The 25,991-nt window shown below is 38.4% G+C and overlaps 1 protein-coding gene across 15 annotated transcripts in view; it reads right to left on the reverse strand.

Moving 5' to 3' along the window:
* Positions 1-25,991, reverse strand: part of MAGI2 (membrane associated guanylate kinase, WW and PDZ domain containing 2) — a 739,872-nt gene that overhangs the window by 32,322 nt on the left and 681,559 nt on the right. For 9 of the 15 annotated variants that reach the window (XM_057422525.1, XM_057422520.1, XM_057422517.1 and 6 more), the window contains 4 exons: positions 19,665-19,850; positions 15,881-16,091; positions 12,708-12,948; positions 10,875-11,018 (listed from right to left, as the gene is read on the reverse strand). In XM_057422525.1, the coding sequence (XP_057278508.1) occupies positions 10,875-11,018; positions 12,708-12,948; positions 15,881-16,091; positions 19,665-19,850 (782 nt within the window). The remainder of the gene's footprint in view (positions 1-10,874; positions 11,019-12,707; positions 12,949-15,880; positions 16,092-19,664; positions 19,851-25,991) is intronic. The other 6 variants (XM_057422529.1, XM_057422530.1, XM_057422522.1 and 3 more) reach the window with 1 other exon arrangement.

Below are 25,991 nucleotides of genomic sequence, written 5' to 3' on the forward strand. Positions count from 1 at the left end.
TCTGACTTTCGTGTTTTTAAACATAAAACCATGAGAAGTTTTGAGGAGGAAAGATGCTAAAATGTAAAATTTAAGAATATACTTTCAAACACACCAGAGGTGCAGAGCCTGTCAGAGAACTAAGATCCCAAAAGACAGTTTGGGCACAAGCTAGAAAAGACTACAGAAAATAGATTAATTCTTTGCCTCAATTCTTGTTAAACAGGAGGGCAGGGCAACTCCTGCAGAGATTCTGCTCATCACAGGGATTAGTCTGCAGAACGGATTCCAATGGCTAGGTCAGCGGCAAAGATTTTATAACAAACTGATGAAATGAATAGTAAGAAACCACCAGAAGTAGATGGATTTCATCCTCTACTTTAAAGGAATTTGGATATGAAGCTGCTGAACTAGTAGCTACAGGGTGTAATCCACTGCCTAAATCAGTAAATTGCTGAATAGCAGAGGAATGGGAAGTAGCAAGTGTGACATCATTCTTTAAGAATGGTCCTGGAAAGTAACCAAGCGAGTCTCATGTTCAATTGAGCAGGCGGAAGGAAGCAATAAGAATGGTGAGGGTTAGTTGGCACATGGATAATGATGATATAGTGGGTAGGGGTCAGTGTGGCTATTGCAGAGTGAAGCCATTCCTCACAGATGTATTGCAGGTCACTGGAACTCTCAGTGACTATATAGATAAATGTGTTCTGGTTAGTATACTGACACTTTCAGAAAGCTTTTAACAGCAAAGCTGTCAGGAAAGGCACCGCTGCGCGATGAGAATGAATAGGCTCTTCTAAGGAAGAGATTAAATTCTAGGAAAACAAAATGCTTTAAATAAGTGGTCAATTTTCACAATCAGAAGACCTTGCTATAGCGATTATTCTGTTCAGCATATTTGTATATGTCATTATGAAGAGGTTGAAGATTGGGGTGCTAAGATTTGCAGGCAAGACAATGCCATGCAGGAGTGCCAAAACTAAACTTAAAAGCTGTAACAAAATAGCACAATACTGCGTGTTAAAGCAGCAGGTGAAACTCAGCGCTGCTAAGTACAGTACATGTGGAAAATTGCATACACAATTACTCTAAATTAACCATCACCCCTGAAGAGACAGATCTCATAGTCCTTGTGGTTTGCTTGCTGAAAATGTCAGTACAGTCAAAAAATCAAACAGAATATTAACTGTTAGGGAAAGAATAGAGAATAAAGGAGAAGCCATCATTATGTCATTTAGGAGCACAAATATCTTGAAAACTGCAAATTGTTCTGGTGCTTCCACCTTCAAACAAATGCGATAGATTGAAAATGGTTCAGAGGAGACCAGTGACGCTGGGTGGGGTAAAGGACAAATCCCTTATGAGGCAAGATGAAATAGACCGGCAAACTTCAGTGGGAATAAGACAGGTATGATATAAGTCAATAGAATAAGGAATCATATGGAGAATGAGGAAGCAATCATAAAATTATTATGTTGTAGCTGCAAACAAAAAAAGGAACATTTTTTTCAAACAACACAAGCATTTAACTTTAGTATATCAGGAACGTCAACAGCATGAGCAAATTCAAATAAATGGTTAAAAATAGTTCTAGATACTAACTTTGAACATTCTAGCATTAAAAAAATCTGTACACTGCTGACTGCCAGTGGCTCGGATGTTGTTATACCCATTTCATACTTGTCCTACATTCCTTTCCTAAGCATCTTCTACTTGTCCTTTCTGGAGTGAGGATAGCAGGCTGGGTCGGCCAGAAGAATGGGTCTAATATCAGTATACTTTTACCTGCATAGGTGATCTCCCCAAGTTTCTACTTGTCCTATTGGTTTGGGTTTTACCAAACACACATAAGAGAGGCTGCCTCTGTCATTCCTGTTGCTGGTGTCAGTTCATTTGGCGTGTTCATTTTTTTTTCTAAAACTCCTAAGTCCTATTTTTTTTTAAGTTAGGGTTAATTAATTTGAAAAGCTTTATGAATCTTCTATAAAATACAGATTTAAATACAGTGCCTGCCTGCCCAATAAGTATTTTAGTCTTAATATTTCACACAACTATTTTTTGAAAGATTATTAACTCATTCTTTTTCACAGCTGGCTTGAAGGATTTTGCTATTAAGCGTAGAGACACAGGGATGCTTTGACAGCATTAAATTGAGTACATCTTTGCAAGAATGATGTTAACTACATGTGTGAGGGGAATGTTTTTTCTCCTTACTTTTCTGCAAACAAACTCACACACAAGTTTTTTTTGGGAAATGATGAATAAATAGTTCCCCTACAGTAAATTCACTCTTGATTTATTAAGCTTTTATACTGTCAAAATACATTTAGGATCCCTGAGGACCTCAGTTTGCATTTCTTTGTTGTGCAGACACAAGAATGTTGATCAGCTTCACATCTGATATATGTCTAAGCCAATATACTCTTCCCTGATTTCTGTCAATTACACTAACCCAGTACTGAGCTCCTCTTGCCACAGGCTGGCATACATGTTCATGTGCTCTAGCATTCCAGTTGGATTCCCAGAGTTCACATCAATCACACCTAGTCTCACTACAAGTGAGGCTGGACAGTGATGCATGTAGTAGGGAATTGGTGTGTGAATGACATTATCCCAAAGGGACATGCAATTTGGTGAGAAAGCGTAGCCAACATCTTCCTATACTGTTCAGATGGGTCACAAATCACAGAATAAATGGATGAGATTAAGAATATCTTTGCCTTTGTGCTCCATTGTAATGGCATTGTTGACATTCACTGAACACTTACTATGAAGGTAAGATTTATATTGCTGCATAAAGTAATCCAGGTATGCCATAGATTTTAAGAGTACGTGATAGTTATGTAGAGAAGATTGGCTACTTACCTGAAATGAATCACTTTGTAGGCATTTGTCTTTCAGATGTGTGCATGAGACTTGCCAAACAGAGGCTGGTGGAGCACTGCATGCTCCTGGAGTATACTTCAGTCCCGTGTATGTGAGCATAATGTCAATATTTTATATCTAAATATTACTGACTTTTCAGTGGGGTTTCTGACAGCTTTCATTCATGTCAAGCATTCAACAGTTGCCTCGCTACTGCTCCCAGTACACCAAGCGGAGAAGACATCTTAGGACCACTGCTCCTTCCATCTTTATATTTGCTGGGATTGGAGTAAACTTGCAAGCAACATCTACTTTTTTCCAATATTCTGAACATGGGACTTCACTGGCTTTTAAGACCTAGAAATTTGCACGAGTGCCTCAGCACTATAACTCAAAGTCTTCAGCTTTCTTTCTGATCCAAATAAGAGTCCAAAGTTTGCCATGGCAAAAATTAAAGATTATGCTGGTCAATCCTTGGTTCATTTTTGGATACAGCAATTGTCCTAAATGTTTGGAACAAGGTCATGACTGATCATGCCATTCTTGCCTTCTTCCCATTTCCTTGCTGCAGCTTTCTTGATTGAATAAAGAAATGTCTGTATCTGTCATCTGTTATCTCTACTCTATGACAGCCACTAGTTTTACTACTTTTTGCTCTTATCAACATCAAGCTGAGCTGAGTTGCTTCTTGCTTGCTGTAGTTACTGACTGCAACCTCAAGTGTATCCCACTGCAGATTGTAGGAAATAACCCTTCAATCTGGGGCTAATCAATGATGGAGCATTCTAAACAGATGCTCCATTCTTCATTGACAAGAAATCTAGGAGAGGCTCTATACCAGTGAGGACCTACTGCAAATCGTGGGGTCTGCATGGCTCTTAAAGACTTCCATTTACTGCCTCTGATAGGAAACAATCAGTCCTGTTGATGGTCAGTGCTTTTTATATTTATGCCTTTCCTTTGGCAATAGGACTACAAAAAGCTGAAATAAACCTGCAAAGACTCTGTTCTGGAGGGACTGATGAAATATAGCAGTAATGTGTGGAGAGTGGAATCACAAAGAATAGGAGTAGATATCTGTGTGTGAAGCTACAGAAACTGCATGTGAATTCTGGTACAAAATTTGGCCATGGAATGGGAAACTCATACAATATATGTGGCAGCCCAGCCATTTCTGCTTGGATTTTGTCTTTCAGAGATGCAAAACAACAGTTACTAAAAATACATTTTAAAAAGAGTGATGATACTTTACACATAATGATATGGACTTAAAAGAAGTGTGTGTGTAAGTTGTATTATGTTCAAGCTTCACACAAGGAATGATTCCTTAATTGGTAGAAACAGATGACTTTGATCCTTTTAAAACCTAGAAATCAAGGTCTGCTAAAAACAGATACAGTGATAAAGTGACTAGAGAAACAGCAAGCTAAATGTGTGCAACAAGCAATCAAGAAAGCTGAGATGGGAAAAAATGGTGAACACCATTATACCATACTGTATGGTATAAAAGCTTTTCCAGATACTGCAGGGGCATAATTAACTAAAGCTGCTCTGAACTTTGCCAGCTTTTCAGCTCTGCCTATCTATCCACTGAACCTACCACTTGCAAATAGCTCAAGTGATTTTGGGGTGCCTGACTTGAGATGTTTGGGAGTGTCCTGCTCCAGGGTGATAGGTTTATAGTCCCTTGTTAAACTTCAGTGTTATACAGTGTTTACAGCGCCCAGATAGCTGCCTACATATTGCCTATTCCTTTGAGAAGCCTGAAGAGTTAAGTCTTGATCCTAATTAATTTCCTCTGGGAGACATAGTTAGCAATAGCTCTACTGTTTAGAAGCCTGGACTCTTGTCTCCTGTGGCTCAAGGGAAGGCTTTAGTATCAGGGTGTGAGTTTCACAGGCATTCTGTCCCCCTTATTGCAAACAAAAATGCACAAGTTGTGTTGTCAGAAGGAAAAAACCCAGAAGTTGCCTGTATTGAGGACACTTATAAAGAGGTAAACGTCAGGTTTGAATATTGTTGAATGCTCATTCATGGGTTTTGACAGCAGTTTCAAATGTAATGTTTATGCCTTCCACGATTTCAAGCTTTAGTTTCTGGCCAAATAAGAGACAGATGCCCTATTGTCTGCCTGCCTTTTTTGACCCTTGGCTTTTGAATACTGAATTGTTCTGTTTTGCTAGGAATAACTTGGTGTATGTGGCTGAGTTTTCCCTAATAACCACAAATAAGGTTAGTGTGAGCTCTGTTATCATGGGAAATGACGAAATACACAAACTGCTGAATGCTGTGAACCTGTCCCCAGCCCTAGTTGATTACTGTCATGAATCTCACTGTGCTGCTCACTCAGCAAGCTAGAACAGACCAAGTAAAGTCACACAGATTTCTATGCAACAACACAGAAGCTCAGAATTCACACCGTAGAAGCTTTCTGTCCCTTGTGCATGATTTTGACCTTTGGTGGTGTACAACTGAAACAAAGAGAGGGGAACAGACTGTAGGAAAAGTGACAAGAGTCAGAGGAAGGCTGCAAAGTTTGAAACATATTAAATTCTGCAGTGCCTGTATTGCAGATGTCTGTTTTGCAAATGCAGAAGAAACGTCTACCAAAGAATGAGAAAAATAATGTAGTATGAGGAGACATGAAGAAGCTAGAGGTAGGGCTAACTGGTGTATGTGAACTGAGAAAAATGAGTTGACAAGACAATGACACTAGAAATGTCAGAGATGAGAAGTATAACTTTTGCAGAAGATGTGAAAAAATATGTAACTCACAAAGTGATAAAATGACACAGATGCACGCTGTGTATAAAAAAGCACATCCCTCCCTCATTCTTCATGAATTTTGCATTCACTAAACCCATTTGTGCAAGATGCTCTGTATCTCTGCAGCCGTCAGCCACAGGCTCTTTCTTTGACGCTGGTTTCAATAAACATGCTGGCTGCAGGAGATACCATTCAAGGCAATAAGAGATCTGTTGATCATATCTCACATGTCTAGCCAACACTATGACCATCCTCAACAATTCTCCTGAGAGTAGCCAGTAGTTCCCTGTTTCTAAGAAAGGAAGGGATAGAGATCTGCAGCAGAGCTCTGCTGATCATTGTCCTCAAAGTGAGACAAGAATAAAACATGAGTTACCACAAGCCTTATCTAAATAGACCTGTAAAATTGCTGCCAGAAGTGCTTGAATCTTCAAAGGCTGTGGGGACTGTACTCTGCGTGTTATGTCCCTCATCTCTGGTGACTGATTCAACTCAGTATTACTGTCACTGATAGTGTGTGTGCCATATTCTCACCCTACTCTGAAACTAGGGCTTGAAGCTTTAATTTTCAATACTGCCATCACCAACTAGTTTTTTATTTCTTCCCGGATGTTAGGAACAGTTGAGAAAAGGAGTCCTGATGTGCTCAAACCTCCATAATTCGGGATAAGATATCAAAGGCAAGGAATAATTCTCCAAACTTTTCTCATGATTATTTTAATACACTCTTGTCTTACAGAGCACAGATGTGGTCCTGTTCAGTCTGTTTTTGCAATGGTGTGGACAGAGTCTTGTATTTCTGGTACTCCTTCATCGTGAAGAAGAAAGGAGGGTGGAGATTCATTTTTAGAACTTGGAGCTCTGTAAGTCTATCTGCCATTTAAAGTTTTGAATAGACATGCTTTCTTTTGAGGTCTTTTCCTTAGATCTAATGAAACTTTCCTTTGTTACTCCTAATTTGTAAGATATCTTGCTCTTTGTGTAAATTATCTTTTTGAGTCACGTTTCAGGGGTTGTAGGCCTTTGCTGTGGTAGGCTTTTCAGAGTTCACCACTGTAGCTTGTTCTCTGCTCTACTGCCAGAATTAAGAGGGATTTGTATTTACTTCCAGTGCAGTAATGAGGTTCCCCCTACAGAGGTCTTCAGCAAGCAATCTCCATATGGAATATCCATGAATCGCAGTAAAATTCTGCTGAAGTTAATTGTGGTATTTGATCTTGCATATGGTTTTATATGAAGTTACACAATTATGGCTGTGGCTCTCCAACACTGGTTGAGAATAGTTTACCAGCCATGCAGGCAGAGGATTCATGTGAAGAAATACTTTTTCCTGTAATTTTCAGGTCCTTTGATGGGCATTTCTTTCCCATGTCTAGTGACAGATGAATCCAAGTTAAACTAGGATGTTTGCTTGGGCTTTCTTAAGAAGCAGAGTCTATGAGACCAAATATAAGTCTCAGTGCATGTGAAAATGCCACAACTAAGAACAGTGAAAGCTGTAAAACTTTTTAATGCAGTGTCTATACAGGATGGCAGAAAGAGATCCTTGAGCAGAAAAGCAATATGCTGGTGGGACTGATGAAGTCTGTATGACACCAACTCACTAGTCTTCCACTTTTCTGGCTCTCAAAACAATTCCACAGAAAATCAAAGTAGAAAGCTCCATCAGTCATGAAGGTCAATTAAAGGCTATTTTAGACCTTGTAATCCTAAAATGGAGTGCTTCTCAGTGGATTTGTATCCAATAAAACCACAAAGTGCCTAGCGTCCATTCCCAATGGGAAGAAAGACCATGACTTCTTGTCGGAAATGATGATATAACAACAAAATTCATTAAACCTTTCCCCCCTCCTATGAATTTTTTAAAATCTAGACAGTTCAGGCAGGGCCAGAGGAAGACCATTACCTGCACCTTTGAATCTGTTCTGTCATCTGCTCCCAAGCTTCACTGGAGCTCACAAATACCTGAGGATCAAACTTAAAGTGTCATATGGATGCCCCAATTCTGATGTCACTTCATGTTGTTTCATCATTGTCTTTTTGCTCAGTTTATCTTTGCTCCTATTATTAAGGTATATTGTATTCTTTTCATACTTACCTTCCTCAGCAATGGTTCTACTCTATTTTCTTTGACAACAGGTAGTTCTATACTGGTTCTTTATTTCCACCTGATTTCCTATAATCTTAGCTTCTACTTCTTTAAGTTTATACTCTGCAGCTGTAATGCATACACTTTTACATGTATTTTGACCTCGGAATCTTTTGAATATATGCTGATAGTATTTTAGGGTTTTTAACACATGTCCAAGTGGAATATATTCCTGGCTCATCCCAGCCCTATGATTTTGCACTAACGGGGTACAACATGAAGACTTGGACTAGCCTATCTAGATGTTTCTTCAGTTAGATACTGCATTGCTTCAATTATCCAAATTTATAAACCCACTAGTATAGATGTAGCTCTATTATTCCAAGGTACTTTATATTCTTTATTTATTTCTGTAAAGTAGGGAGATTTATATCAATATGAATGTGCCTTTATCAGGGCTTCTGCTGGTTGTAACTAGACTGACAACAAAATGCTATTTGTGGAATATGTTTACTTATTACATCTAAATGATTTACAGGCAACATGTTTCATTATGTGATTTATTTTTTTCAACAGCTTAGCTTGCTTAATTTTTCAGGGTGAGTGGAAATAATGGTAATGTTATGTGTAATATTTCTTTCTATAAGCATGATCTATACCTTGTGTTATATGCTTCATGTTTTTCTTTAAGGCTTCAGGTAAATCAAAGAAGGCTGTTCAAGGAGAAGGAAAAGGGAATCAAAACAATAATGGAGATAAGTAGATCATGAAAAGAACTATTAGCTGCAAAACGCTCCTGATTAGAGCCTATCACATAAGTATGGATATCTCTCCCCAGCGCTGAAAGGCTAGGATCAGTGAATCTGATCTTTAAAGACAATAGTATGCAAAGCAAGAAGCACTGAACAGATTTTTGCATATTTTGGTATAGAGATGGATCTGTGAAACAGAGAGATACAGAACTGCAGCAAGCAGGCTGCTGGTCCCAGCCAAGAAATGGGAATAAACCTGCATTATTAACAGCAGACATAAACTTAGGAAAGGAGATATGGGTACAGAACTGTGCTTCCTTTGCTCATCTTCCTATATACATTATTCCTTTCAGCAATGGTTGATTTTTGTTTGTTCTGTTATTTTTGTTTTGAAGAAGCTGCTACTTCAGCTTCTGCTGTCCATCAGTTACAGGTCACTGGAGATAAAAGCCTTGCAAGTTCTAAATCCATTTATGACTGTCAGGTTAAAATGGCTGTTAAACCAGAGAATACAACACAGGATGCAGTCACAAGGCTGGAGGGCAAAACTGATTCCAGAGAACGATGCTTTAAAGGGGAAGAAAAACTCAGTTACAACTATCTGGCCAGAACAACACTTGGCTGAGTGTTGTGGCCACATCAAGAAATTTTTTTTTAAAATAAGTTAGTATAGAAAATTCATTAACATTTTTCACTATAACATACGCGACTTTTCCTAACAAAACTGAAGAAAACCTATTTGCGTTACATACTTTTTATACTTAGGCTATTCATGGCATGGATAGTCTAACTTTCTTCTGTGGTACTGTTTAATTCAAATGATTAATGGATCTTAATAAGTTAGTTTTCTGTCTAATACAGGTTATTATTTGAACCCTCTTCAAAGGCATCGTTCTTCCCTTCTGTAGTCTTAGCCATTTGTTTCCAAATATGTTATTCCAAAGCTTATTAAAACCACAATTTTTTTCCCATCTTTAATCATGTTATGGGTGCTAATGTACATCTTGCTTACAGTTTTCGATTAAGAGCAACTGACTGATAGCGCCACAGTAAAGGAAAGAATGGAAAGACTCATCAGAGAAGATATTTCTAAGTTAAAGTTCTATCTGCAGCATGAATTCCCCTGTATTTCACACAACAAATATTGTGGGAGTATTTCTGTGTTACCAGTTGCCTACCTGCTTGCGCTTCAGCTTCCTCATCACAGGGACTGATTATAGCATTGCTCATTTATGCAAGCTCCCAGTCCAGGGGTTTGCACTCCATGGTACAACTGAGGCCTAACTGAATTCTATAATTCTACAAAGTGGGCAAGTTAAGAGTAAACTGAAACATTCTAAAACTCCTTAGTTATACACAGGAAGTCTCTGACAGTATATTCAGAACAATGACAATGGTCGTAACTTTCAGCGTGAAGTCAAAGTTGATGAGCCTGTTAGGATCGTGAAACAGAATCTGTGTAACAACCATGACATTTGCAAATATGCTATTACAATAAACTGTACAGAACACAATTTTCATTGCCCATCTTTATAATTAAATATTGGTTCAACAAGGCTGCACTAATTAGATACACAGTTTTAAAATGTTGACTCTTGATAGTCTTTTTAACCTTTGTTCTCTCCTCCTTTTTGCACACTCACTATTCTGCAAGGTATCAGCAACCCTTGAGGAGTTTATACCTCTTTGTTAACACCACTGGACAGGTTAAACCCATCTATTTTTGATTAGCTTATTGTTCCTACGTTGTATGTATATTTTTTGTATATTTTGTATGTGTATTTTTTTTAATCACATTTCTTATGTGAATGCTTTCAGATTTAGTATTTAGTCCAATAACACTATTGGAGATAGTGTTATGATTTCTATCAATACAGGACCCAAATGCACTATTACCTATGCAGACTAAGACCTATAGTCAAAACTGATTCCTACAAACAAGACTGAACAACATCAGTAAGCAAACTTAGCAAACACTATGAAGGCAACTTCATTAAATTAGTAAAATAGCACAGATGAAGTCATAGGTTTCATAGTGTCAGATAGCTATCGCTTTGCCTTTGTGATTAGAGACATAACTGTTAATTATGCTGATATTATTATCAAAGAAAAATCAAACTCCATGTCAGAGATTTTTAAGTTGCTCAGATATGAGTGAAAGAGTAGGGAGAAAAAAGTATAACAAGGTATAAGCTATTATCAACAAGAAGCAATATATTTATTCTGCAAAGAAACTACACAGACCTACTATAAGTTTCAACTAATTTCTTGAACTTCTACAGAATAACTTTATAATGTAAAAGGTATTTGGCAACAGCTCTTTAAAACTTGGCCAGAGATTAAATAATTGCTTTCTCTTTGACCTCATCACCAAACACATCTGTAAATGTTGAAAAAAGATTGTTACAATGCATTTCACTTACCCTCATCCTTCCATTTCTTATTGCTGGCCCATCTTCTGCTAACCTCAACACATACAAATCCATTTTGTACTCCCTTCCTCCTCGAATACTAAACCCAAAACCTTTGGCTCCTTTCTCCAAATCAACGGTGAAATAATCAAAGTCCTGTAGAGACAAATAAGCAATGAAAGACAATTAATGATATGAATGTTGGGGTATATATTCAAGAAAACTTTAAAATACATCTCTTCAAAAGTGCAGTTATCCAACTGATCTAAACAAAGGCACCCTCAAAGTATAATTCTACATGGACAGACTTTGGCCATTTCTGAAAAGAGACTTTAGCAAATTAAATTCCCTAAAAATGTCTAAACCACCCTGAAAGAGTACTTTGAGCAGCTGCCTGGCACCGAAAGTTCTCCAGATGGTTTCCCTATTCAGCCTCAATACTTTCATGGCACCTGAGTATAAGTGTTTATTTTAATGCAGAATTAGTCATTTGGCCAGTGAGGTAGTAGGCAGTTCCTGTATAAGTATCATCACAATCAACATTAGGAGACACACCTCCTAAATTCCCAGCACAGCTTAACATGATCAGCAGGCTGGACTGCATGGAGTCACAAACTACAGCAGCTCTCACCACTTTGGTTAAAACATGTGTATTGAGGAGGATGTGGGAAGTAGGAGATTTGAGTTTCACCCTTTCTGTGTCCTGCAGAGACTGAGATCCACCCTTCCAATTTTTCCTTGGTGGACCCAAACTACCAGCCTCATAGAGGGGTCTGGGTGGGAACTTGGTCTGATGCTTCTGATCAATTTGCAGCCAAGACTGCAAGAGCCATGGGAAGAGCAAGCTTGGGTGGTGTAGACCAGTGGTTAGAGAATTAAACTGGAAATGCTGAGAAACAGGTAGTCTAAGCATATCTCTAGATGCTAAGGAGCATCTTACAGTGTATGTGCATGTGGATAGGGGTTTGCTATTAAAGCGCAGAAATGCACAGAATTTTCAGAGGGTTCTCTGAATTCCTTCAGAATTTGCATATTTTAATTGGTATAGTTTATGTGTCTGGCTTTGAAAATATGGACATAGAAGCTATATATATGTGGCTCCAGGATATACTGTCCGGAAGTTTACATTCTCTTATTTAATACTTTTCAGACCTCTAATTTTTTCTGCCTTTCTGTGAGGAGAACGGAGGATTTTCTACTGAAAGTCTGAACTTTGGGCTAAATCCTCAAACTGTCACAGCTGTCATTAAGTATTTGTCAGCAGCAGAATCTTGTCCAAGGTAATGTAACTCTTCATCTAAGTTCTGTGTCTCTGAATTTGTAAGATTATGCCTGATGACAAAGAAACTACTTGCACAGGCCAGTTTCTCCACAGCCAGACTATTACTAACAGAAATGTAATTTTATCAGTCAGGATTCACATTTATTTATTTATTCATTCAGTTTAGATAAAGACTTCATTTTCAACAATGCTCTAAAATGCAGCCTGACTTAAGCACATCCACTGTTCAATGACTGCATTATGTTCCTAGGAATAAAAAAATTCCTTTGGTAATGCAAAGTCAACTTATCTCTAGAACTTTCATTTTAACTCTCCAGTACCTTAGAAATAGCATTTATTTAACATTATAGTCACACAGTTATAGTGTTATTTCAGAGCTCACATAGTTCTTCATTAATATTAATGGTTTTGAAATAACTTCCTCTACAGAAAAATAGTAGCTAACAGTAAAAACAATAAAGGTGCCTTTTTCTTCTCTAACATCATCTTTTTTTTTACCAATATACATGATTTTTCCCTACAAACCCTCATCCTTTCCGTTTAGGATTGCTATAAATTTGCACCTGGGGCTGCCTGTACTCTGACAGGGGGTACTGCCTCGTGTCAGGTGAATGCTGCCTGTAATCTATCAAGGGTGGCTGCCTGTAGTCAAGAGGTGGTGGCTGCTGGTAATCCATCACTGGAGGATGCCTGTAGTCCAGTGGAGGCTGTCGGTAGTCTGTTGAGGACTGCCTGTAGTCTGTAAATGGAGGTTGCCGGATGTCAGGTTTCACATCCTGTCTGGCTTTTACTTCTGACCTATAACTGAAAAAGGCAAAATGATTTAGCTTCAGAAAGCAGCCAGACATGGAGAATATGCATTACATGTGATATTGAGGAGCGAAAGCAAACTGCCTCCCTGCAAAATTGCATGAAACCAATTTTTGCACAGAAGCAAAACTTTCAAGGGTAAACAGCTGAGGCTTTTGAAATACGGCCATAAGCAATTTTCTCTCAGGTCAGTCATAATGTGTGATTCTCCTGCTCATGCGATCAGCATTAAGCTCAAAGGGGCAGGAACAGGAAAAGCATCCTGATTCCCCCTTATCTGGCCTACTTGGAATATGAAATTGCATGTGGAAACACAACACTCACTACAAAATAACGCACTGATCTTATAAAGTGGTTTTTTTTTTCCAGAGTTAACATTTCTGTAAATGAAACACCAGTGCAGACACTTATAGTCCCTCTGTTTCATTGACGTAAATTATTATTGTTGTGAGATTCTTAAGGTTAAAAAAGGATAAATTCTTTGTACTAGTTGTTATCTTTTTAACGAAAGGTACTCTTTGATATAACTTAATGTGTGTATTATTATTATTACACACGCACTATAATGCTATCTGGCTACGAGCCATGGCAGGTCATATTGGTCATTATGGACAGAAGTAAGGCGGGTAAAAGGAAAAAAAATTTGGTCAATGAGGAATTAATAACAAGTAAAATACTGCTTTAATTGGTAATTGGTTACAGGAAGATGAATCCTAACACTTCAAAGATAATGTGACTTTCTGTAGAATAGTGACTAGTTAATTAATTTACTCAGATAGGAACGAATAGCTCTCTTATCACACGGAAATTGGTGCGTAATAGCATTTCACACTTCAGGGTGAAGTAAGGAATATTCTTTTACTGCAAACCTCAGTATCATGTAATGTGCTGAATGGGCACAAGGGAAGTCTGAATCCCTTTTAGCAAAGCAATCCTGTAGTAGTAGAGTTTAAAAAAATGTTCACATAGTGGATGTTTTCACACTCTCCCCAGGAAAGTATGTGCCTATAAGGGAAATACACACTTCAAACTGTATTATAATAATGATCTGGAAGTTTCCAGGTGACCAATTTGATACATGGACACATAGAAACCGTGAAAGGGATTTTGAAACGTATTTATTGATTAAAAAGATTACATGCTGAAAAAATGAGAGCATTGCTTTTGATTGTGCTAATTTATGTAGGAGAAAGGCAATCTAAATGTTAGAAAAAATTTCAAAAATTTAAATCTATTTCAAAACTTCATTACTAGTACAGTTACAGTAATATTATGGCAGATCTTCCTACACGCTAACTTTAATTAGCTGAATCTCTATCCAGACACTAAAATATCAGAACTATTTCTTTTGACTTTTCTGAGAAGATGAAAATAGCTTGCTGCCACATGTTCTTTTAAAACCTGTACATGGCATCTATAGTAAGACCTGTATGTTGACAGACAATCCTCTTTCTTTCTTTACTTAGTATAATGATTCTGTGAAATGAAAATGGAGAACAAACAGGCTGACTGTGATACTGAGCCTTAACAATATTGAAAGTAAAAATACTAGATAGTATTACTAAGAGATTTAAATATCATATAAAATCTTGATTTTGATACAGAAACTATGGATGAAGCTATCAAAACAAGCTGTAATCTGATTTATAAAATCTAGTGAAAATAATACTTATATGAACTAGAAATAACATCCTTTTTCTGGAACAAAAGTAATCTTTAGGTGGGTTCCCAATAAAAGATCACAGCTGTGTGTCAAAAGATGCTTTTATTTTTGCTGAATATATGAATAGTGACATGACCAAATATATCTTATGCTGTTAAGTAAAATGATAACATACTATCTTTTTAGCACTTTAATTAATATAGTTTACTGGTCCCCTCTGAAAATTCTCAGTTCCACAGACATTTACTACTGACTTACAACTGCACAGAGAGACTTTTGTGAAAGCTTTGCATTGGATTTTTGTCAGAAACATATGTCTTCTAGGAGATGATCACTTTTGGCAAAATTACTCAAGGAAATATAAGGCAAAGAAATTTGCCAAGTGTGACTAATTGAGAGGAAATAATTTAGGGCAAATGAAAGTGCTACATCTGGTAAGCAAGGAGAATTAGGGGGCATAGTGTCTAAATCACAACTGAACTCAAGTATATCCAGAAGCAGAAAGTTACAATCCTGTAACCAGTGTCTACTATTTAGGGAAGAGGGTCTTGATGAGGTATGATGGTTATTGAAGATTAGCATAAAGACAGTCAGTGCAATCAGCTTCATTTAACATGCCAAAAATTAATCCAAAGACTAAATAGTGTTGATTGGAGATCATAGAAAGTTTGTATCATCCCACAGCTTGAGCATGCTCTTTATATAAACAGCTTCAGTACATCTGGTCACAAAATTTCTATCCCCCTACCATTTAATTTCCATCAGAGATAAATTTGTCAATGCATATACATAAATTACACATGAGAAATCAGCTGGAAAATGATACACCATAGACAGATAGAAGCTGATATAAAAATATCTAAAAATATCTTCCTAAATCCAGAACTCTAATAGACAAAATCAGGCATGTAAGATATATCAGATACTGATATACCTGTATTCTGTAAGTTGTAGTGATATAAGAAAGTAGTATGTTAGCAATGAAATTATTAACAAGGAATACTTCACTGTTTAGTTCCTTGGCAAAGATATGATCCTGATGGACATTTGAGGAAGGCTGGCTAGACCCTTGTTCATAATAACGTTTCATACCCAAACAAGACTTGCAGATCATCCTGGCATACACGATTGATGCTCTGTGGGTGGAATCACAGGAGCGTGGCTTGTCAGAGCCCCACAGGCAATGGCTCACAGCTAGGAATAGCAGGAAGACCCAGCACAAGGGTCCTCACAGAAGGCAAAAGCTGGAGGAGCTGCTCTTACCTGTTTTCATGTCCTTGCAGCTGGAGGGGCTGAGGAGGTGGCGGCTGGGAGACGGGGCTGTGCTGGGCAACGGGGCTCTGCTGCGCCAGGGGACTCTGCTGGGCCACGGGGCTGTGCTGCTGGGCCATGGGGCTGTGCTGCTGGGCCATGGGGCTCTGCTTCTCCGAGCTGGGGGCTGAGGCTGGGCTGTTCAGCTCTGTGTAACGGGAAGCTGGAGATTAAACACCTGTCACAGCGTGGCATTTACTAAAGGGCAAAGGTAGACAATTATCATTTTTGGTCACACGCAGCCTCTGGAAATTTATGCTTTGTCGCTTTTGCTATCTTGGGTTATAATTAGATTTTAAGACATCTGAACTTAATGGGCTTCTTTTGATAGTCTGCGGGATCTGAAGTCTTGGTCACTTCTATAACTCCGTTTGACACCTCCATTATTTAAAACCTCACTGAACACGGCAAATTGCTTCTGTGTTTCATGTTTTCTTTTAAAACTCAAAAATACTGATTAGAGAATCATAGAATTGTTTGGGCCGGAAGGGACCTTTAAAGGTCATCTAGTCCCATCCCCCTGCAATGAGCAGGGACATCTTCAACTAGACCAGGCTGCTCAGAGCCTTTGGACTCGTCTGAGCAGGTCCACATCCCTCTTGTGTTGTAGTTTCTAGAACTGCACAACACAGTACTGCAGGTGGGGTATCATCAGAGCAGAGTAGAGGGGCAGGATCACCTTCCCTGACTTTCTGGTCACACTCCTTTTGATACAGCCCAGTACATAATTGGCTTTCTTGGCTGCAAGTGCACATTGCCAGCTGATGTCCAGGTTTTCATTCACCAGCACCTCCAAGTCCTTCTCTGTAGGGTTGATCTGAATCCCTTCATCTCCCAGCCTGTATTGTTACTGGATTGCCCCCACACATAAGCAGGACCTCGCACTTGGCCTTCTTGAACCTCATGAGGTTCGCATGGCCCCACTTCTTGAGCTTGTTCATCTCCTTCCGGGTGGCATCCTATCCAAAAGGCTTGTCAACTGCACCACTCAGCTTGGTGTCATCTGCAAAGTTGCTGAGGGTGCGCTTGATCCCACTATGTCACTGATGAAGGTACTGAACAGTACTGGTCTCAGTACAGACCCCTGAGGCATGCCACTTGTCACTTATCTCTACCTGGACATTGAGCCATTCACCACTCCCCCCCAGATGCCAGAATCCAGCCAATTCCTCATCCATCAAAGAGTCCACCCATCAAATCCACATCTTTCCAATTTAAAGAGAGATATGTTGTGGGGAACCATGTCAAAGGCCTTACAGAAATCTAGACAGACAACTCCCATAGCTCTTCCCTTGTCCACTGGTGTAGTCACTCCATTTTAGAAGGCTGCTTGGTTGGTCAGGCAGGACTTGGGCTTGGTGAAATTATGCCTTAGCTTAGCTCCTAGATACCTGAAATACTATTAATTTTGAGACAATGAATGATTTTATTCTTTCATCACTGTTATGGGATGACATGGTTGTCACAAAAGATAAACCACTGGTGTGCTTGTGTTAACTCCTGCTGTCTTTGAGCTCAAGAAGAATTTCCTGTATTTTTTATATCTTTGGGGCCTGTGAACAGTAAAGCCAATCTCAATAAATTCTTGCTAACCAGACAAAACAATGTTTTATTTCACTGTATTGTGCCAAACGACCATGGTTTCACAGAAAAACAGAATCCTTCTTTCCAAACACCATAAAGTTCAAAAAGACAGAGAAGTTGGGGTAGGAAATGTGGCCTTATTACAAATAAAGGATGCCAATCTTCCTTCTTCCTTCAAGCTTCCTGCTGCACTTGGGGGAAGACACATTTGGCACAGAGCTCATATCAAATATTATTTGTTTCCCCCAAGACATTGGCATAGCTCTGTTGCTCATCATTTACCTGTAAATAAGCGTAAAAGAGAGAGTCTCCACCCAGAAAAGCACTTCAGAAGTGACTGCTCATGCATCACCAACAGCAAAAGTGCTCATTATAAGTTTTGGCTCCTACTTGCCAGTGTGGCATGGTGCAAAGCATCCAGAATGGACATGGAGATGGCTGAGCATCCCCAACACCAATAGCTATGCATGATCCAGATATTGCCTTGTTTTATATTTGAATGTAGTTTGAATTTTGAATTATTTTATTTTGCATTTTTTACCATGTGAGTTAATGACTGCACATTTCTAATGACTCTCCACTTATTTAATTTATGCTTATACTTATTTTAAAAATTTTAGCTACTTTATTAAAAATCTTTTCAATTTAGGCTTAATTGTCAAAAAAGCTGGTATATTTGCGCTTAAAACACTCCTCATGCTGGCATAAGCAATGCTTGTCTATGTAATTACTATGCTTAAGGCGTTAATTGCCCATTTTGCATCTGTGAGTCTCTTTTGTATTGCAGTTTCAGAACTGAAGATAGTGAATGCTGTCCCTCATTTCTACATTACTCTCCTAACTATAGATGAACTAGTCAAATCATAAGCTGCTCTGAAAACTGCTTTGCATTTATATGGCATTCTTCACCTGAAAACACATTAGAGAGGTACTAGATATTTTCCTAATTTTGTAAGCTGGGAAGCTAATATCAGAAGGCAAATGAGGTATCCAGTATCACATAGGGAAGCCATGACTTGGGCACAAATAATCCCTCACCACCAGCACCCAAGAACATTTTGTAGCACCACATACTTCTGCATTCTTTCTAATTTAATGTATCCACCTCTAACACTGAACTATTAGCAATCTGGCATCATGAATTAATCTGGGTACCAGGGAGGCCTAAATAAGTTGCATGGACTGCATGCAGCATCACACTTGTGTGTACGTGCTTGCAAAACTGGCCTCCACTGATAATACAGCAGCTCTTCTGTATGAATTCTGAACTTTTGTATGTTTGTGTTTTTCCTTTCACTGAATTTATTTAATGAAGTAGTTAAGTTCCCCCAGTTGCAGTCCATGGCTATGGACTATAGTCAGACTATTTCCTTGGCCTATGAAGGTGAAGGTCATCTAACTGAAGCTTGGATCATTAAGTAATTTCTTTATTTCCTGTGTCACATTCCTAGCTCTACTGGTATTTGTTGCTGATTTATAAAGCCATGGTCTCATTAATATGGTACAATTAATACATCAGTACAGAACATTGATAAACTACATAAAGGCCTGAAATCTATCCCAAACCCCATGAAAACAACATCAAAAGATCTTCGCTGATTAGCTGTGGAATAATGACCAGAATAATGAGCCTATCCCCTTACCCTCACCCTACAAATGAGATAATTTAGAGTTCAGTTCCTTCCTGGCTTGTGCATTTATAGTGATAAAGCTATGAAATCTGAACCCTTCCTTCACATCCCTTTTTGTCAGAGGTAGCTGAATGTGCCTGGTGACAGCCATTCTTGAGTCACTTTGCCAAACTTTTGTTTGGTTTCTAGCAGGATATAAGGGAATTAACTCAAACCCTGGCTCTCTTGTAGGCTGCTTTTCCATGTAGAAGACAGTTCTCCCAAAAGACATTAACACTGACTTTCCGGTGCTCATGACTCTCAGGTTTCTCCAGGTTTGCTTTAAATATCCTTTTCATAACCAGAAACCTTATCAAGAATCCAGATATTATTTCAGCTGGTTCTAAGGATGTAGTTTTGCTGTGCTGTATATTACAGCTCAAAAAGTGAAACAAAAGATGTTCTTTCAAGCGGTGACATAATTTAAGCTAATTGGAGGCTACTTAAAATTTTCTTCCTGTTTTTAAGGGCCATTGACTTACCCTCCTGAGGAATGATGCGAAGAGTTACACTGAGACCTGCATCTTTAATTAGCTTCACAATATCTGCATGAGGCATGTTTATAATAGACTGTCCATTCACAGCTAAGATCCGGTCTCCAACTTTAAGTTTTGCACAGCGATCTGCAGGACTTCCATCAATTATCCGCCCTATTTTATGGGGTACAGCTAGACAGGGAACAATAGTCACAGTTAACATGCTGACAGAAGTGGTGATGTTCACAAGCAAAAGAAAATGAGTTCATTCGGAAGAAAGTTTTCTCTGAATTCAAAACCAGCTTGTGCATAAACATGTAAGAATATAAATTCTTATATCACTTTCGTTAACACAGTTTGAATTTCACTAAAAATTCAGAATTTAGATGTGCGTATATACACAGCATACACATACGACATCCAAAATCAGTTTATGGTTCAGCTACTTTGCAAACCTGGCACGTAACAAGATAATAAACAGATCAAGAAGACAATAAGGCATTAAAACAGTGAAAGGGATAAATTTGCACAATAATTAGTAGTCATAAATTGCCTTCCACCTCTTAGTTTACAGAATTTCTTTATTTGTATGTTGCAATAGAAGAACTACAAACATGACTTATATACAAATATATGTTATTACTGAAAATGCCCATGCTTCACTATTGTTCTCCTTCATTCAAATATATTAATTAACAGAAATCATACTGAAGAGTTATTAAGATGTGCAGTTTTCTAATCAGATACATGCCAGCATGAATTTACAGTTAATTACGAGCGCACAAACACATTTACTACATCAAACAGACACCTCCCCATCCCTCTTCTCAAAACATGTCCTGGTTTCAGCTGGGATGGAGTTAATTTTCTTCCTAGTAATTGGTGCAGTGCTGCGGTTTGGCTTTAGTCTGAGAACAATGCTGTTAACACACCAGTGGGTTAGTTGTTGCTAAGTAGTGCTTACCCTGATCAAGGACTTCTCAGTGTCTCATGCTCTGCCAGTGAGGATGGGCACAAGAAGCCAGGAGGAGGCAGAGGCAGGATGCCTGACCCAGACTAGCCAAAGGGGTATTCCATACCACAGCACGTCATGCCCAGTACATAAAATGGGGGGAGTTAACTGCAAGGGACTGATTGCTTCTAGGGCTGGCCTGGGTATTGGTCACTGGGTGGTGAGCAACTGTATTGTGCATTGCTTGGGTTTTCTGAATTTTGTTTCTCCTCTCTTTTTCTGATTATTATTATTATTTCTCTCTTTATTGTATTTTACTTAATACCAATTATTAAACTGTTCTTATCTCAACCCAGGTTTCACCTTCTTCCAATTCTCTTCCCCAGCCCACCTGGCAGGCAGGGAGTGAGCAAGCGGCAGTGTGGTACTTAGTTGACAGCTGGGGTTAAACCACAACAAAACACTACACATCAACTTTGCTTTTCCTTTTGCTCTTCTCTGTGGTTCTCCACACCCTGTGTGCTCTATCCATTCTCTGGTTCTTTTCCTTTGTTATCCATTTAATTTTCTAAATATTACTCTTTCTCCCAATGTTTCTTCCCTATTTTCCTCTGTTTTTTAATTAAATATGTATACTGTAGATGACTCCTCTCTCTGTCTAGGTTCCCCAAAGACTGTGCTAATTTTCTTCCTCTCTATACTACTAAACATGCTTATCACAATTAAATTTGAGTATACATTCTATTAATATCCTAATGGTGTCTGAGTATCCCTCACTGACTCCACACTTCAGTTTTGGCAAAATTAGCACAAAGCATCTTGGCCTCACTATCTAGCTGCAACTGGTGTTTAGAACCAGCTGTGCCTCTTTTGAAAAATAATATATCCTTAAAATTCTGATAGCTAAAGACAACTTGGAAAAGTTGAAAGAAAAGATTAAGCAAACATTTTTTTTTGGGAAATATCTAGGCTATCAATGCTCATATAAAACAAAGCTCTAACAGGAGATGTGTTCAGAATATATCACTGCAGAACAAATTTCTCAGCCCTCTCATAAACATTCCCTGAAGGTGATGGTGACAAACAGATTGCACATCTCATGTAAAGCCACAATACACATACCTCAAAGTGACTTCTGTTTCTAATATGGATGCAAGTGTTGTTTATAGTGTTAAAAATTAATTTTCTGAGAACTAAAAATACAAGTGAAATGCATGGCATAATCAAACTGCATCCTTCTTACCACTATAGTTCAGGCAAGAGTATAAATTAAATTATGGCTTTAGTTATATGGACATGACACAACTGTGTCATGTCCATATAACTTCATGAAGTGAAGTGTACTTCAGGAATGTCTTGCTGCTTAGGAAATAAGCACCTAATTTATGTCACAATGTCCAACATTCTATAAAATATACCAAATACAAGTGGCCACACTTTGTACAAAACTTGTGTTGATTTTGCCCTCTATGCAGATGTATAACTGCCATGCATGCATATCAGGAAGTAAACAAGTAGAAGAGTAACTTGACGTTGAGACTGTTTACATTCACTCAGAGCCTATTGCATCAAATCAATTCATGAAGCATCATCAAGCTAAGACTAAAATGTGCCTTTTTCTGGTATAGGTAATAAAAGATCTGCCATGCCTGTACTACACATCAGTGGAGATCTGAAAATGAGACCATCTGGTATGAAAGAACAAGAAATTTAGTAGGAAGGAAGAAGGGGAAGTATCATGCCCTGGTTAAAATTCCCATGTTTGCCATTTCTAACCCTAAAGAAGATGGTTTTGCTAGCCTAAATAATTAAGTAGAGACATTATTTCAGAAGTGAGGGGGGCGGGTGGGTGGGAAACCCTATTAATTTCCCACAACAATTTTTGTTGGACTTCTTGCACCTGACAAGTGAATAGAGCAGATGTCTGCATGTTTGAGATGTCTGCTGAAATCAAAGCTGGAGGTGGGAAAGCCACAAGAGTCCAGTTCTCCAAATATTGAGAAAAAGGAAGGAAGGGAGAAAGAGGAGGAATTCTGTACTCCTTTTTTCTTCCTCTTAAGCCTAATGGCCTTTAACTTCACCATAAAGGTATCCCCTGGTCCTGATATGCTACGAAAGGATCAAGTAGGTGACCTTATGAACAAAGCTTGTGTCTGTCAAGGTACCTTTTCTACTGCTCTTTGGTTTTTGAGGATTTATTGCTCCTCTTCTGAGGCTGTATTGGTACAATGTCCTGTCATATGATCTTGCTGCAGAGTGGGGTGTGGAAAGGTTGGCAAAAGGAACCTGAGCTCAATCACATTCTGCAAAGGAGACCACTGGTATGCTATAACAGCGGTTTATAGGCAAATCCAATGAACTACTGAAACTCACAGTCATTCAGCAGAAGCTCTTTCCTGTGCATTTCAAGGTAATATGAGAGGTTTATCTCCCAGCTCCTGCTCTTGGAGTAATATGCTGAGGAGTTTCAGGTCCCTTCTTGCTCTCCGCAAGTCTCTCCCAAGCTACAATATCCTGGCCACCACAGTCCCTGCTGCTGCACTGGGAAGAGAGGATTTATTTATAAGCATGAATGCTTCTGAGCAGGGCAGATTGTCTGATGCAGGTTATTCACGGAAATAGGAACATGTTAGAAAATTCATTTTTTATGAGCCTTTGGTGGTGAAATACTGTGGAGGGGTAAGAAGGAGCTACCCTCATAGGAGATAAATTAGGGGAAAGCTAAGGAACAACGGTAGAAGTGAATTGCGAATTTCCATATTGGAGAATTTTTATTATTCAGAATGGTCACATCTAAAAACAGGCATGGAAGAGGTGTAAAACTGTCAGTACTGAGTGGGTTGATGAAGTGGCAGACAAGATCTCATGAAAAGAAATGCAAGATGATGCACATGGGGAATAAAATAACCCTTCCTAAGCTTAAGCAGAGATAAACCCTAAAGTAATTATTATCACTCAAGAGATCTTGAAATAAGTGTGCCTACTTCTTTAAACACCTAAACTCAGTAAAACAGTAAATAAAAATTTAAGAGCTAGAAAAAGACTAGCAAATGAAGTAAACTATTGCCAGTTACTACTGTGCACCTGAAGTCTGAGTATTGCTGGTAGTTCCAGTTTCCTCATCCAAAATCAAAGCACTGAATTAGCAAAGATTCAGAGAAAGCACGGCAGTCAGAGCCAGAAAACAGCCTCTGCTCAGAGGAGTAGTCCAGGAATTCACTGCCTGCAACTTGGAAAAGAGAAGGTAAGGCAAGGGTTAAGACAAATTCGCAGGGTGGATTCACAGATAAATAAATCAGAAAGTTGCTGTGAAAGCTGAGGAGATGCCTGCGAAAGGTCCTTGTCTGCTGTAGGTGCTGTCCCTCTGCCACTGGTCATGGCCAGGGACAGCATGGAGCTGCTTTGGTCTCTCACAGCATCACAGATACCTTGTGATGAAACCTCCCATGCTTGGCATTAAATTAGGGCTTCGTTAAAGCAACACATTTTTCCTTAATTTACATCTTCAGTGCTTTATTTGTAACTAAGCAGAGCATTTCATAATGTAGCCTTTTAAAGGAAGTCCCAGATCACTTGACTGGTGGTAAATGATTCCACTCGTCCTTAAAAGTTTTTGCTAATCTATTCACACCTCTTCTAAGAATTCACCACAAGCTGTTCTCCAAACATATGTACATTCTGAACAGCGGCAGCACGTGCCTGGATTAGACCCTGAAGAGAATTTGATCCACTTACTTCAGAACACCGAGTTACCTGAGCAGCATTTAATATTAGCAGGCTTGAATTTTCCTTAGTTCTGCCAGACTAGGCAATGGATGAGACTACAAAGGGAAAAATATTAAGGTAAACAGGGATTTATAGAGATTTTTTAAACCATTGGCAATATGGGAAATCAGTGAGCTACAGTTCATATGCATATAAAACATACTGTCCTTCAAACCAGATATATGTTTTTTTTTTTATTCTCTAATCGCATCAAGTCGTCCAAAATGTGATGCTCAGGTGATGTATATGCATATGTACCTTGAGAAAACATAAATCCTTCCAAGGCAGAAGTCATGATCCTAGCTCCAAAAAAATCTAGCAGAGAACAGCAAGGGCACAGAAGCATTTCGTAACAATGGATCTCATGGGATCTAACTTTTCCGCAGTGTGTTTTTTCATAAGCTCGTGACTTCAGGAAGATTTGAATCCTGAAAGTACCAAAGCTTCTAAAATATTTGAAGCCACCAACCTCTCCCCCTAAATCTCCCTCAGATATTTACAGCATTTGTATCAGGACCACAAACTGATGCAGAGCACCTGATGCTTTCCCAGAAGGCAGCTAATTGTGCAATGATCAGCTCTAAACTCCTTATCCAAAGAGAACTTAAATTAAAAAATTAAGAGACAAAATGATTCAAAAGAAATCTCTGCTTTTAGAAAGTGAATGAAGTCTGCTTCCAGAAACTTACTGATAACTACAAATGCACGTTTTTCTCTATGTTAATATTATTGTTTGATAAAATCACCCACTTTTGCTTTCCATGATCCTTCCCAGACCTTCATGTCATAGAAAAGAAACAGTGGATTCTGTAGTCTTTCACCTGAGGGTTCATATGCCTGGGTCAGCTGTACATGAAGCCAGAGCAGTTGCTGAATATAGATACTGCTTCTAACACTGTATAAATCTATCATCCTTAATTGTAAAACTGCATATATCTATCAGATTCTTTCTTTTGAGAAATAAAAATGATTTCTCCTCACTTGGGAGACCCATATGCTAGAAATAGCTGATTTTAAGATGTTAAAAAAAATAATCATTTTCTGGTTTAGACCAAGAATTTTTTTACACCTATTCAGCCCTTTTAGACATAAATGTTGAGACTGTATTTGGGAGAAATCAATTTTCCTGGGTCTTTTTTTTTCCCTTATATGGTAGCTAAATGTCAAAAATGATCAGTTAAGGGGAAAAAAAATCAAACCTCTATCTATTAGACCCCATGGCAGATAAATTCTTTCAGTCTTTTCTAATGTTAATGGATATAGATAGTAAACTAAGCAAATGAACCTTCCTCAGCCAGCTGTCCTATTCAATGTTATACAGCTGATCATATGAATATGTATTATACCCTCAATTCTCAAAAGGTGCAAGAGTTTTCATTCAACCAGCAGGCTCTAGCATATCAGATTTTAATTGGGCGAATATATTAAATGTAAACATCTGTAATTTCATTGCTACTGAATAATATAAAATTTGGGAGCTTAAGTACAGTGGACTTTCTATCAAGGCTAATACTAGAATAAAGATAAAATATTTTCCTGAAAGTGATGGTCTATTTTATGTGACACTCATTTGAAAAATAGAAATCTGTGTCATCCTGCATGATTGCAGATGACAA

The sequence above is a fragment of the Pezoporus wallicus genome, unplaced genomic scaffold (assembly GCF_028554395.1).
Source record: "Pezoporus wallicus isolate ANWC-B61680 ecotype Strahan unplaced genomic scaffold, APGP_CSIRO_Pwel_v1 contig_3058, whole genome shotgun sequence".
In the NCBI taxonomy this organism is placed as follows: Eukaryota; Metazoa; Chordata; class Aves; order Psittaciformes; family Psittacidae; genus Pezoporus; species Pezoporus wallicus.